The sequence below is a fragment of the Enoplosus armatus genome, chromosome 20, assembly GCF_043641665.1.
Source record: "Enoplosus armatus isolate fEnoArm2 chromosome 20, fEnoArm2.hap1, whole genome shotgun sequence".
In the NCBI taxonomy this organism is placed as follows: domain Eukaryota; kingdom Metazoa; phylum Chordata; class Actinopteri; order Centrarchiformes; family Enoplosidae; genus Enoplosus; species Enoplosus armatus.
Window position 1 is genome coordinate 16,509,252 of NC_092199.1, and position 13,308 is coordinate 16,522,559.

Below are 13,308 nucleotides of genomic sequence, written 5' to 3' on the forward strand. Positions count from 1 at the left end.
TGATCATTGCTGTTCCTCTTATGGGTGTGGGGGGGATCCTTATATTCATGTCAAAATAAAAAAAGAGACGAATTTATAGGCGACAAAACATCTGCGTTGCAATGTGAAGTTGTGTACCAGCGTGTATGTTTTGTGCACGTGTGTGTCCTGTGTGTATGTTTTGTGCACGTGTGTGTCCTGTGTGTATGTTTTGTGCACATGTGTGTCCTGTGTGTGGCAGAGGGAGGAGAAGGCCTCAGTTCTGAGAGTTATTATGATGATAATAATAATCCCATTTATAGTGGTGCAGAACAGTCCATGTTCCTTATGTCATAGTTCTTTTTCCTTAGTCAGGCTGATGATACATGTATGGGGGGGGGGTAAACGACACATATTGCTTTCATCACAGAAACCATCCGTTTGAATTGCTGAACTGGTCAAGCAGAGGGGCTTTCAACTGAGACGAAGCAGGCGCCTGTTTTTCAATCAAATCACTGTCTTTTTTAAGCCTCGGCCCAACTCTTTCCCACCGATTTAATGTAATCAGAGTTGGGGAACGTAGCCGCGCATGTGTGTTCATGTGTGTGTGTGCTAGTTCAACGAAATGATTCAACAGTGGAGCGCAATGACACTCCCGAAATGTCTGCCGCTGTCATGCTACATGCTGTCACGCAGCACGACAACCACTGAACAGCCCTCGAAATGCCCCATCCCAGTCATCACAGCAACAACAGCTGGTATTGATAAGGCAACTATTTCGGTATGCAGTCCTCAGAGGGGGATCAGTCCCTGTGACGCGGCAGAATGCCACGCTGTCAGAAAGAGTGAAAACAAATGGACACGTGCATGAGTCGAATGAGTCGCATATATATATATATTTTTTTGGTTTGGACAACAGGGTCATCTTCATGTATTGCCAGCTGTAATAACACGAGTCTCCGTCTCAGTCCTCCTTTAATTAGTTGCTAAGGGAGATCTCGTGACCCACATTCCATAGAGCCGTGACACAGAGATGGCTCTCGTTGAGTGAAATGCAATAATTCAGTACATAACAAAGCAGTACGCCCACTTATATTCTAATATGTGTTATTTATATTTATTAGACTATTCTGATGAGCTGTTGAATGTTAAATGCCCCACTTACCTATTATAATAATAATGTACTAAATCATATTTAATCGTAGGACTGAGCTCTGAGGTGTACATGGAAGTATTACTCTGATGTTACTGTGGCTTGTATAAAACTCCAGCATGCCCTCTAGTGGTGTAAATAACACACACCACTGCTTGTGGCAGGTGTGAGCCGATTCATTTTGCATGCAGGCACCCAAAGTTGGACTACGGAGTTCAGCTACAACTGTCTCACAGTTCCAAAAGCAGCTTCAACCTGGAACCTCAACACTTGTTTTTGATACTGACAAGACAGTTCCTGATGCAAATGGAAATTTTGCTCATTTTACTTCAGCGCGATTCTTGTTTATTTAACATTCGATAACTCTGGCTTACTATTGTTAAATGGCAAAAAGAGATGTGTTTGTAACTGTATGTTTTGGTATTCAGATTAAATGCAGAAGCAGCTGTTTCTAAGACCGTGCAGCATCTTCCATCAGGAGCTAAAGTGCACCAGACAGTAGACTCCCTTTGGATGCACTCACGTAGACTGTGTGAATAATTCATATCCAAATATACTGTTTGATGAACTGAGGTGTTGTGATTTTAAAAACTGCCTCAGCACACCCACCTGTCTACTGTCCCCCTACGCCAACCGTCACCACCACCTCCCAACCCGGCATCACTGCAACAGACAGATGCATATGTATATACATACATTATAAGGACGTGACTTGTATTCCTTACACAGCCTTAGACCCTTTACTTCAGTAAAAGTAGCAATACCACAGTGTACAAGTACTCTGTTACAAGTGGAAGTAAAGAAAATCTTGTGTTTGCATCAAAATATACTTCAAGTACCAAAAGCAAAACTACTCGTTATGCAGAATGACCCATTAAAAAAATAATTAAATGATTAGTTTATAATCATTGACACATATTTTGTACTAATAATGAAAAGTAACTGCTAATTCAAGTGTTAAAATCAATGTAGTGCAGTAAAGAGTACAATATTTGCCTTAAATACCATAAAATGGAACTCAAGTACAGTACTAGTATCTCAGAATTGTATTTAAGTACAGTACTTGAGTAAATGCAATTTACTTTGCTTTACTGCATACAGATACATCAGTAAATGTCACGAGTGCTGCAACAAGTGCAACATCCCTCACCGGCTTCCCACTCCTGAAGCGAGTTGTGTTCAGTGGGGCCAAGTTGGAAGCGGTGCTGAACTGAACCCAGGTTTCAGGAGATGCACCCCTGTTGGTGTGTTACGTTCACCAATTTAAATAACTGACTACGAAATACCTTTACTGTGGATTAAACACTGCCTGGGTGAGATGAACCTGCGTAAATCCGTAATGTTTCCACATACAAGTCAGAAGTATGAGCTAATGTAGCGTTTACACGCTCTCTGACATTTTAGCTTTCTGGTATAGTACGTTACCTTTTAACACACGTGCCTTTGCTAATCAAACGGACGTCGTCGTGTTATCTTCACATCTAGAGGGCGCACTTGAACGAAACCTAGTCGAATGGCAACAAAACTGTACTCCCGCATTTTACGAGCAGCACGTGAAGGCACCGTGAGCGTGCCGCTCGGGACAGGGAGAAAGGAAGTGCTGTTGTTGCAACTTCGCTGCCACGTCTGTAGGAGCGGCGGCGGCGGCGGCGGGTCTGAGGACCGGGATGGGCCGGTGGTGCTGGGCGGTGGGGGGATGAGAGGGAGAGGTGGGAGTGACCGAGGAAGCACAGAGGAGAGGAAGGAAAGAGGAAACACGTAGAGCCACAACACAGCACTCCCTGAGTGTGCGCAGCTCCCGCAAGAAGGAGCGAGCCGCCGCTTTCTGGAGGATCCAGCCCGCTGGAGCGCTATTGTTCAGACAGAAGAAGGGGGGGGCTTGTTATTTCTTCGTTTTTTTGTCTTCCCTCGGGGGGTCACCCATGCTGAGCTCAGGGAGAATGGAGGAATTCGTGACCGAAGAGGAGGAGCCGTGGTACGACCAGCAGGACCTGGAGCAGGGTAAGACCAGACACCGTCCGATGCCTCCCTCCCTGCCCGCAGCATCCCCGGCTGTCAGCCGGTCAGCTGGCCTCCACCTAACAAAGGCTCTCTGTCGGGGAGAAAGACAAGCCTTTCCTAAATTACCAATGCGATCAGTCGAACACCGAAGTGGTTTCGAAGGAGCAGGCTGAGCTGCTTTGACAACAATGCGTTGAAAACATGCCAAGCAGGGCCTTGTGGAGATAGTCAGCATCAGTAGCTTATGGAAGATTTAACATCACTAAGTACATTATATTCCAAAAAAAAGGACGACGTATAAAGCATGTTTTGATATTTTGCGGTGCTGGAACCATTAGTCGATTAATTGAACGGTCGACTTTGACCACCGATGATTTGTTTAAGTCATTTATCAGTCAAAATGCAGAGAGTTTCCTGGCTCCAGCTTCTCAAATGCGAGATTATTTTTTGCTGCTTTTGATCTGTTTTATGTTATTGTACATTGAATATCCTTTGGTTTTGGACGCTGTGGGCTCTGGGGGGGCGCGATGGACATTTCCCTCCTATGTTTTAGAAAGAAGTGTCACAAACTCACAACACGAGAGCCTGATTATTACGCAAGTAGTAGGGCTCTGTGCACTACAACAACAACAACGCATTGGTGTCATTTCCAAGCCGTCTTCCCATCCTTTTAGGCTGACGTGAGGCCTGGATCCCCAAGATAAGCAGTGATATTAAAGCGGTCTGGTGGTATGGTTGCCTTTTGATGACTAAAAAATGGTCAAGGGGTCAAGGTTCATCTGTGGTGCTGATTCTAACTGTGAACTCACTATTGTTTTCATCATTGTCTGACCATGAATATGATGAATATGAAATGGAGCCACAATGTGAAGACGAGCAAAAGCAGCAAATCCATGCCAGAAGCTCGGCGAAGGACAAAACCCTGCAAAAACAAGCCGGCAGGAGGGTTTCGCTCGCTCCCTCTTGGTCTAGTTAACCTAATTCGGAGTCGGCTGATTAAGCCCCAGTCTCTCCATTAAGGCCTCCGTGCTCTACACACAGTCAGGAGTGACTCTTATCTGATACGCGAGAGACTTAAAGGGAGAACCAGTCTACTGAGCGCTCAGCGACCCTTATAAAAAGGTTGCCCGATGTGTTTTTATGAGGGCCGGCTTTTTATGTTCCTGTTCCTGTCCAGTCTGTCGCATGCAGGAAACTACATTTTGGATGAGGCCCCTTTTTATATTGCTATGCCCACTGAACATCTGCAAAAACAATTATGTGAAGATGCATTGTAGGGCTTTGTAGAATCCTCGCCGTTCTCTGCACCACTTATTTCATTTCCTGTCTTTCTCCGTTTCTCAATCAGCTTGTGGCAAGTAGCTATAATGGCAGGCTACATTTCCAGGGTGGCGGGGTGAGATGGTGCTGATGCTGTGATTTCGCTTGGCTAGAGACAAACATGCACACGCAGGCGGACACCCGCCCATCATTTGTTTTAGGCAACTTCTTTCCTGTCGCACAAAGTGTCGCACACACACGAGGGGACCGGAGGATAAAAATAGGCCTTCAGTAGTCTTTGTGCTTTTTTTTTTTTTGGGGAACGCCGAGGAAGAAAGAGCAGCACAGAGGACAAAACATTCAGAAGTCAAAATGGCTGGTGCCTTAAAGTGTGTGTTTGATGGAGCGCAGAGGGCGCCGGACCTCTCAGAGCAGCGGCGTGCGTCAGAGCGCTGACTGCCGGAGCTCGTCTTTTTCAGGCAACATTTCAGGACGCCATGAATCCTTCAGAGAGAGAGAGAGAGAGACACACACACACACACACACACACACACACCACTGTCGTTGTATTACAGTAGCTTGTTGTCATGAGTCTGACCTATAAGTGCTGTGGGAGAAAAGGGTTCTTTTTGCGAGGTTTCATCCAGGGGAAACATTAGGGGGGGGGGAACGAAAAGAGCACGTAACATATTTTAACTCGAAATGATGCAGAGCTGAAACACTCAGTCGATTGCGCGATTAGTCGGTCGACAGAGAAATAATCGGCAGCTATTCTGATCATCGTTTCAAGCAAACATAGTGTACCATTCTCTGTTTCCCGCTTTTTTTGTGTCTTTAAACTTTTGGTCAAACAAAACGAGACATCTGAAGACGCCGTCTCAGGCCCCCGGGAAGTTGTCACGGACGAGACGATGACTGGCAGCTTCAGTCGACAGTGAAAGTAACCGTCAGCGTCTCCCTGCTCCTGCTTTGTGCGGCGTGGAATGCTAAGAGATGTAGCTGCAGCTCACATGTCACAAGTCTTAGAGCAGAAGAACGGGCGCCATGCGGACGTGTCACTGGGATGCGTCTTTGTTTGGGCCTCTTTGTGTGCTGGCCAGAGCCTCCGCTGGCCCAAGTCCAAGAGGACGGAGGCATGCGTGGCTCTACCAGCTGAGGCTGGAGGCTCTGTTGGCTTGACTTACATCTGATTAGAGGCTTCCTCGGCTGTTTAAACGCTCCTGTTACTAGCTTAATGAGTGTTTGTGCCACCTAAATACGGAGCATTCAAGAGCAAAGGGCTCGTTGTGGACCATAAATATCGCGCTAAATGCTGCCGCTTTGGCGTATCGTGCATTAGGGCAGTGTGTGGACAGAAAGGCAGCCTGCTACAGCACTAAATAATTCATTTCTGGCCACCAAATGTTCCCAGGACCTGCTCTGCTGCAGGAAACAGACGAAGAGGAGAAGTCTTGTTTTCCACATTCCAATGAATCTCGCGGGAGACGTGCACCTTCCCAAACAACGCTGCCTGTGGAAGAGATCACCGCGTGCGAGCATATTAATGAATAAGACACATATGCACTGGCAGATTGCGTGGAAAAGCTTTATGGAATTTGAGTCCTGACCTTGCTCTTGTGTTTACTGCGTGGGAAAAGTGCAGGCCAGTTCTTTAGAACGCACAAACACAGCTGGGTTGCAACTGGTTTCCTGGAGCATGTGTGCGGGGGGAAAGGTATCTGTCATACGTGATGTGATTATGCTGGAGTTTCCGGGCCTCGTTGGTGTCTGCGGCGAGCATCGAAACGCTTCTGTTGTTTGCAAGCGCATCGAACGGCTCTCTTCTCCCCCTCTCCCACTTTCACTCTTCCTCCTCCTCCTGTTAATCTCTTGCCGCTGAGGCTCTTGGCTGCGGAGAGCTCACGCCCCCCCTCGTCTGGCAGCCAATGAGACGTCGACATCTGAATGTTTGGGTTTGGGTTTTAGATTTGTCAGATTGGCTCAAGGCTGGATAGGATTTAGTTTATTGATGAGAAGAATGCTGGCCGGGCTGACATCACACTGATCCTGATGTTGGTTAGTCAGAATAAACAAGTTGGTTTATGTTGAAGAGAGTGTAGTTTTTGTGAGATGGGGGTCGAAAGCTCTGGAAACGAGCTAGTAAGTTGACCGTGAGTTAAGATTTAAGATTCTCGTTGGTACCTGAGCTGCTGCTGATGCCAGGGCCCCCGCAGGAATTCATTAAGCTATCAGCACAGAGGGAAGTGTGTGAATTGGTCCACATGGAGCTGTTGGCAACTGCATGTTTAGCTTGCTGCTCATTAGTCTAATTGAAGGAGGTGAGGACAGCACTGCCAGGTAGAGGAAGAGGAGCGCGGTCTCAAAACGTGACTGTAAAAATAGAGCCTGACTGATGTTGGATTTTTAAGGCTAATACCAATTTTGGAATTTGAGGGATGAAAAAAAAATCTCATTACAATATATGGGTCAGTACTGATTTTTAATATAAACTCTTTCTTGCGTTCATTGAACCTGCATTCATTGATTTGGCCACTTCCAGCGAGTCCAATATTCGCCCTGTTCTGGTCTCCACCATCTTATTTTTTTTTTCTTATTTAATTTACAATTATATAATAACTGCGTTAAGTCTTTAACTTTAATGTCAAATACACACACTCATGTCAGAGCCAGGGATCGAACCGGCGACCTTTCCGTCTTTGGTCTTTTACCTCTGGACCATGGTTTGATATATTTGCTTGACACGTGACAATTTACTGATTATCAAGATTGTTTATGATCAGTTCTGTTGTGAAATCCAACAATGACTGGCTTGGTAGAATCACAATCTGAAAATCCCAATTTCTCTGGCTGTGGACCCGCGTTACAATGCGGTAACTACCGCAGTAAATTGCGGGGGGGGGGGGGGTGTTGCAGTGACACAGGTTAGGAGCTGGCATCCGTCCCAGCGATCACTATTCAATAGACGAAGCCAGGGCTGCACAAGAGACGACTTCCTTTGCTGCTCGGCATAGTCCTTAGAGAGGTCGCAAACCACAAATCTTGCTGACTCAGGCCCAACTACGTAGGCCGTCAATACCGCTGAGTCAGAGCGCCGTTTGAATAAAGAACGATGACAGTGACTCACCTTACTTTGGAGGCCCAATAGCAGTCTTGGAGCACAAATGAAACAGTAGAGCGTGGTGCAGTAAAAGTAAAGCAATGGCCGGTGTGTGTTTGACCGAGAGTAGAGATTCCCTGTCGACATTATTGAACACGTAAAATGTAAATGTCCCTGCCTCAGTCGAAGCTGCGTCCCAGCATCTTGAATTTCAGCCCTATTTCTGTCCTAACCTTGGAGGAGAGGTGTCTCTCCAGAATTGTCTTGGCACCAATCTCTGACCTTCATATTCAGTCAGCGGAGAGAGGCAAGGAGCTGCGGGGGTGTGGGGGGGTGGGGGGTGCTATCTCTCTGTCCTCCTGCTCTCCTCTCTCTATAATTGAACTGGTCCGGGGCAGACCGGGACGACACGATGGACCCTTTGATCATTCTGTTCCAGGCCCTGTCATAACCTCGCCTGAAATAGAACAAAGCGCTCCATTAATCGCGACGGCATGTAATCTAAATGGTCCGTCTTCGTGCGTGAGATTAAATTCCCCCCTTCTCCCCTCTCCCCTCTTCCCTCTACCACCATGTCCTTTGGACATGCTCTTCACCCATCCCTGGTCTCCCCCCATCAGCTTCCTCCTCCCCCCTACCCTCTTTGTTTGCTCGCCACTTTCTCCACCTCGCTTTCTGCACTCGCGACTTATTTGTTCAGCTCTCGCTCAATTTCCTGTCCGATTTCCAGACCTCCACCTGGCGGCGGAGCTGGGGAAGACCCTGCTGGAGAGGAACAAGGAGCTGGAGGACTCGCTGCAGCAGATGTACATCACTAATGAGGAGCAAGTGCAGGAGATTGAGGTATGAAAGCAGTTGGAGGTTGGGAAGCACGGAGAAGGGCTTTATTATTATTATTATTTATAATGATTTAGTTTGAGATTTTCTATCTCGATCTCAAACTAATTTCTCCCTCAGTAACATTAACTGAAGGCCCATTAATTGAATTCAGTACAGTTGATAGAAAAGTGACAGTGAGTGAGTGACAGTACTTTATATCCATCATCTGGTGATGTTTTCTATGGAGGAATAAGACGACCGTGCAAATTATTGCTTGATTAAATGGTTCATTTACTAATCTGTGTTTGCTTTGATTATAAATAAGACAAATGAGAACTTTGGAAGGAGGTTTAAAGTCGTTTTTGACATTAGAGACGGCAGCTGACGAAACGGTCTCACCTCAAATCTCCAGTGTCCATTTAGTGGGGGTGCTTACGATCATATGACATGGTCTTGTGAAAGAAAATATTCAGGAAAAACTTCTGCCGATGAAGATCATGGGATATGATCGAAAGCTCCAGAACAAAGTAGATCCGGAGGTGGGATTGTTTTGTCAGAGAGAAGGGTTTAGAAATGACTGAATAATGAATGATGTGCTTGTGCAAACAAGCATGTATTGTATACATATTTGTTTGTCCCGCAGTACCTGTCGAAGCAGCTGGACGTTCTCCGGGACATGAACGAGCAGCACGCCAAAGTGTACGAGCAGCTGGACGGGACAGCCAGAGAGCTGGAGCGCACCAACCACACGCTGGTGATGGACAGCAAGGCCTCGCAGCAGAAGATAGAGAGGTGAGTGGGACTGAAAGCTACCTTTTTCCGTTTTTCCCCATTCCTCCATCTCTTTACCCCCTAAAACATGTTCCCTTCCCCCTGCACCAGGTTAACAGGGACCATCGAGGCTTTGCAGAACCAGGTGGAGTCCCTCTCAGGGCAGGTGGAGCAGCTTCGCTCCATGGAGCAGCTCCGAGTTAGGAGGGAGAAGAGGGAACGGCGCAAGACCATCCACTCCTTCCCCTGCCTGAGGGAGCTTTGCACAGCACCCAGGTATTTTATAATTTTTTTTTAGATTTTCAGATAATCAACCTCATCTGTACTCCTAGTGGGTATAAAAAAAAAAAAGCTGTACCATGCGTTCGTGTGTCATGTTGTCAGGTACGAGGACGAGTTTGTCGTGGGCAGGGCTGAGAGCTTCACCGTGGACGTGAAGCGCCAGCCGTTCGAAGAGGAGAACCAGCATCTGAGGGAGGCGGTGTCGGCCCTGCGGGCGGCGGTCCGGACGGAGCGGGGGCGTAGAGAGGGGGTGGAGAGGGAGTGCAACCTCCTGCTTGCAGAGTTCTCGCGGCTGCAGACGCGGGTCCAGGTAGGGTGCAGAGATTACCACAGCCTGTGGTTCACGTGCTGTTAACATACACCAAAATACTGCAAATTACTGGACGGATACCGCACTAGATACTGATTGGTTAAGACAAAGTAGTCCCTTCTCCCAAGTCAGACTGAATAACAAGGTGAAGCCATTTGTCAAGCAAAATGAATATTATTTGAGTCCAGGTTCTCTCATGTGAGGACTTGCTATATATCAATAGTGAAAATACAGTACATGCAGTGATAGTGATGCTGGACTCTGCATATGGATTCAGATCAGAAGAACCTGTGGATCTCATTGTGAAGCTGTCTTTGCTCCTAGGATGCCGAGAGCTGCCAGGGGCGGGTGCGGGAGTTGGAGGTGGAGCTGCAGGAGCTGCAGCAGCTACGCCGCGCTCGCAATTTCCTGCTGAGCAGCGAGGATGACGGCGTGGCTCTCACCCAGACCGTCCTCAACAGCACCCCGGAGACGGACACCTTCCTGGAGGTGGAGGCCGGGGAGATGGGCGGGGGTGTGAGGGAAGAGAGCGAGGGCGGGGGAGGCGTGGGAGGGCAGGCCCTCCCCGAGTCCAGCCCCGTGAGGAAAAGCTGCAGCGACACGGCGCTCAACGCCATCGTGGCCCGCGACGCGTCCGGTCGCAGGAGGGGCAGCTACGCCCTGCACGCCAACAGCGTGAGGAAGAGGGGCATGTCCATCCTTAGGGAGGTGGACGAGCAGTACCACGCCTTACTGGAGAAATACGAGGAGCTGCTGGGGAAGTGCAGGCGCCACGAGGAGAGCCTGTGTCACGCTGGGGTGCAGACGTCCAGACCGGTCTCCCGAGACCCGTCCATGAAAGACTGCGCCATGGGCCCCACCCCGGCGCCTCCCCCTACCCCCACCCAGTCGCCCTCCACCCCCGAGGCCATTGAGAGCATCAGCAAGCAGGTGGAGGCGGTGGATAAGAGGCTGGGGCAGAACACTCCAGAGTACAAGGCCCTTTTTAAAGAGATCTTCTCTCGCATCCAGAAGACCAAGATGGACATCAAAGCTACCAAAGCTGCCAAGACGAGCAAATCTGGCAAATCTGGCAAGTCTAGTAAACAGTAACGGTGCGCCGATTTGGCTCTAGAGAGGACGATTATGTGCTATTATACATTAGTGTCAAGGGCTGGGGTACACATTCTTACAGAGGGTGCGGCTTCGAAAAGCCCCAGTGTTCCTCCTCAATATCTAGTGGCTTCACTGTCTTGCTACTACTTCAGGCGTATACCACAATAACACCAGAATAGCCACATGCCTCTCATGAGCCTCACGAGTGCACTAAATATTAAAGCTTCACAGTAAAAAAAAAAAGTGGAAATCTAAAAATCTAATATTAACGTGAACGTTTATTATAATGGACTCTGCTAACGTGTGTGTAGTTGCGGTAAGAAAGACAAAGATTGATCTCAGGCCGGGGTGCTGTCCTTCTCAAGAATGACCTCGAGGTGCTAATAACTCTCCTCCCGTCAACATATCTCGCTACACAAATGAACACTGTTACAAATTGAAATAAGCCTTTTAGCCTGGACGTCACGGCAACTCTCTTGCACCGTCCTTTGTGTGTGACCTTACTGCTTTTTTTTTTTTTTTTTTAAAGTTTGCAGTGCCTCGCCCTGTTATCTAGAGATTTCCAGGAGTAGCTTTCTTCCTGACAGTTCGATAAAAAGATTGATGCCACTCTCATGCCCGCACGATAAACAGGAGGCTGTACAGCCAGCAGCAGCCGTTTAGCTTAGCATAAAGGCTGGAAACAGGGGAAACAGCTAGCCTGGCTCTGTTGACAATGACAAGCCTACGTGGCAGAGTATGTCTTCTCAGCTACTATTTCTTGTTCTCAAGCTGTTGTTTTTACACTTTGTTTTTTGAATGGGTTAGCTAAACAAGATATAACGTTAACGTAACGTTAATTAGCGAGCTATAGAGGGGTATTTTGCTAGCTTTGGACGGAACCAGGCTAGCCGTTTGCCCCGTTTTCAGTCTTTAGCTAAGCTAGCTAACTGGCCGCTGGCTGTAGCTTGATATTTAGCACACAGACACGAGAGTGGTACCAACATTCCCACCTGTAGGCAAGAAGAAGTGTGTTTCCTAAAATGTTAAACTTGTGTTTATTACTTTAACTCATGTGCTTATGTTCCCTGGAGATCAAGTGAAAATAAAAAAAGGGATGCTAACTGTTAAACTTCAGGAAAAGAACCCAGACTGGAAACTTAAATGATAAACCTTCTCCCTCCACTGTGCTAAAAGTCACCTCAGCTCTCTTTATGAGGACTAAAGTGTGTCTTCAACTGGACTACATCAGCCCATTGGGGCAAAATGAAAATGGCTCAGAGATACAGGACACACTGTTCCATCTATAGTAATGAGTGGGGTCTACAGTGTGGGCGATAGTTTAGTTAAACCTGTTGTGTGTCGAATGTGTAGGCGTGATGATCCCAGTAAATGCTAAAGAGCTGCTGTCTTGCAAAAGACAATCTCTGCAGATTGTTACTGTCACTATTCCCTCACTATAAATACCTTGAAGGCTGTGTGAAGCTGAGATGTCTAATGGTGGTTTTGCACAGTTAAAGCAGTTTCTGTTTGTTGGGGGAACACTTGTTTCTACATCTGGCAGGCCGGGCAACGACAACATAGTAAAAAGACTGTTGCTGATTCTTGATTCTTGTTGTTGAGATGGTAGAAAAAGGCCATTGAATGAAGACAGCATGAACATTGAAAACATATCCTTTTTAAAGAAACTGGTCCTGTGGTGGAACCTGATATTAAAATGGAGGAGGAGGAGCTTTTTTTTTTACACAAGTGTTGGGACTACTTTCCTTTAATTACAGCTCGACACACTCTATAGCAGAACTGTAACCAATATAAGGCTTCAAACCAGGGCTTTGTCTAACACCTAGCAGTCTTACCAAACTATAAAACTAACCTGCAAACATATTGCACCCTTTTTTTTGACAATATACAATACCTATGCCTTTTTTTCTGGGTAACCTCCTATGTATAAACCTTTGTTATATAATGAATGTTATTGCAGCTCATTTTATATCGGATTCTTCAGCAAGGTTGAAGACACAGCCAAGCCCGAAACCTTTCACGCGTGGCACAGCCGACACCCGTGGGACCCCTACACCGGTGTCGGTGAAATGAGTGAAGGGTTCTAGTGGAGGTTCCTTTACTCTTGCAGCAGGTCAGTTCTGTTGGACTGAACTGTGAAGTGTGTTTGAGGTCAGCGCTCGTGTCCTTCAGAATGATTCAAGCGCATGGATGGAGGAGTATGTGTAAGCATAGACAAAACAATGCCAAACCACAGCCTGTTTTTTTTTTAAAGGCTCATGAGGTTTCTGTACTGTAATGTCTTGCCTATTGCACTTGAAAATGTTTGACGCCTCATCTTTTTGTTTTTGCATATTTAGGATAGCTGATATGAAATTGTATCTGTGTATTTATTTGTGCGTGAATGTTTCTTAATACTTTTTTTTTTTACTTTTTCAGTGCCTATATGTGAATGTCACTAACAAATTGTCCAAATAAACATTTAATTTGCTTTACTGATATTACCCAGTTTAAATGTGTGCATTATTAGTTAATAAGATATTGGCATTAAAGTTTACTCTGCTCTGGTATTAGCTCACATCA

General features: G+C 46.7%; 1 protein-coding gene across 2 annotated transcripts; it reads left to right on the top strand.

Moving 5' to 3' along the window:
* Nucleotides 1-3,033: 3,033 nt before the first annotated feature.
* On the top strand, nt 3,034-10,948 carry LOC139303538 (cerebellar degeneration-related protein 2-like). 2 transcript variants are annotated; one of them, XM_070927386.1, is made up of 7 exons: nt 3,034-3,112; nt 8,200-8,312; nt 8,932-9,080; nt 9,171-9,335; nt 9,444-9,651; nt 9,976-10,167; nt 10,222-10,948. In XM_070927386.1, the coding sequence occupies exons 1-7, from the start codon at nt 3,034-3,036 to the stop codon at nt 10,741-10,743; spliced, it is 1,428 nt and encodes a 475-aa protein (XP_070783487.1). In that variant the 3' UTR covers nt 10,744-10,948. The 2 variants fall into 2 exon arrangements, with proteins under 2 accessions (XP_070783487.1, XP_070783486.1); XM_070927385.1 differs by having other exon boundaries at nt 9,976-10,948.
* The last annotated feature ends 2,360 nt before the right edge of the window (nt 10,949-13,308 follow it).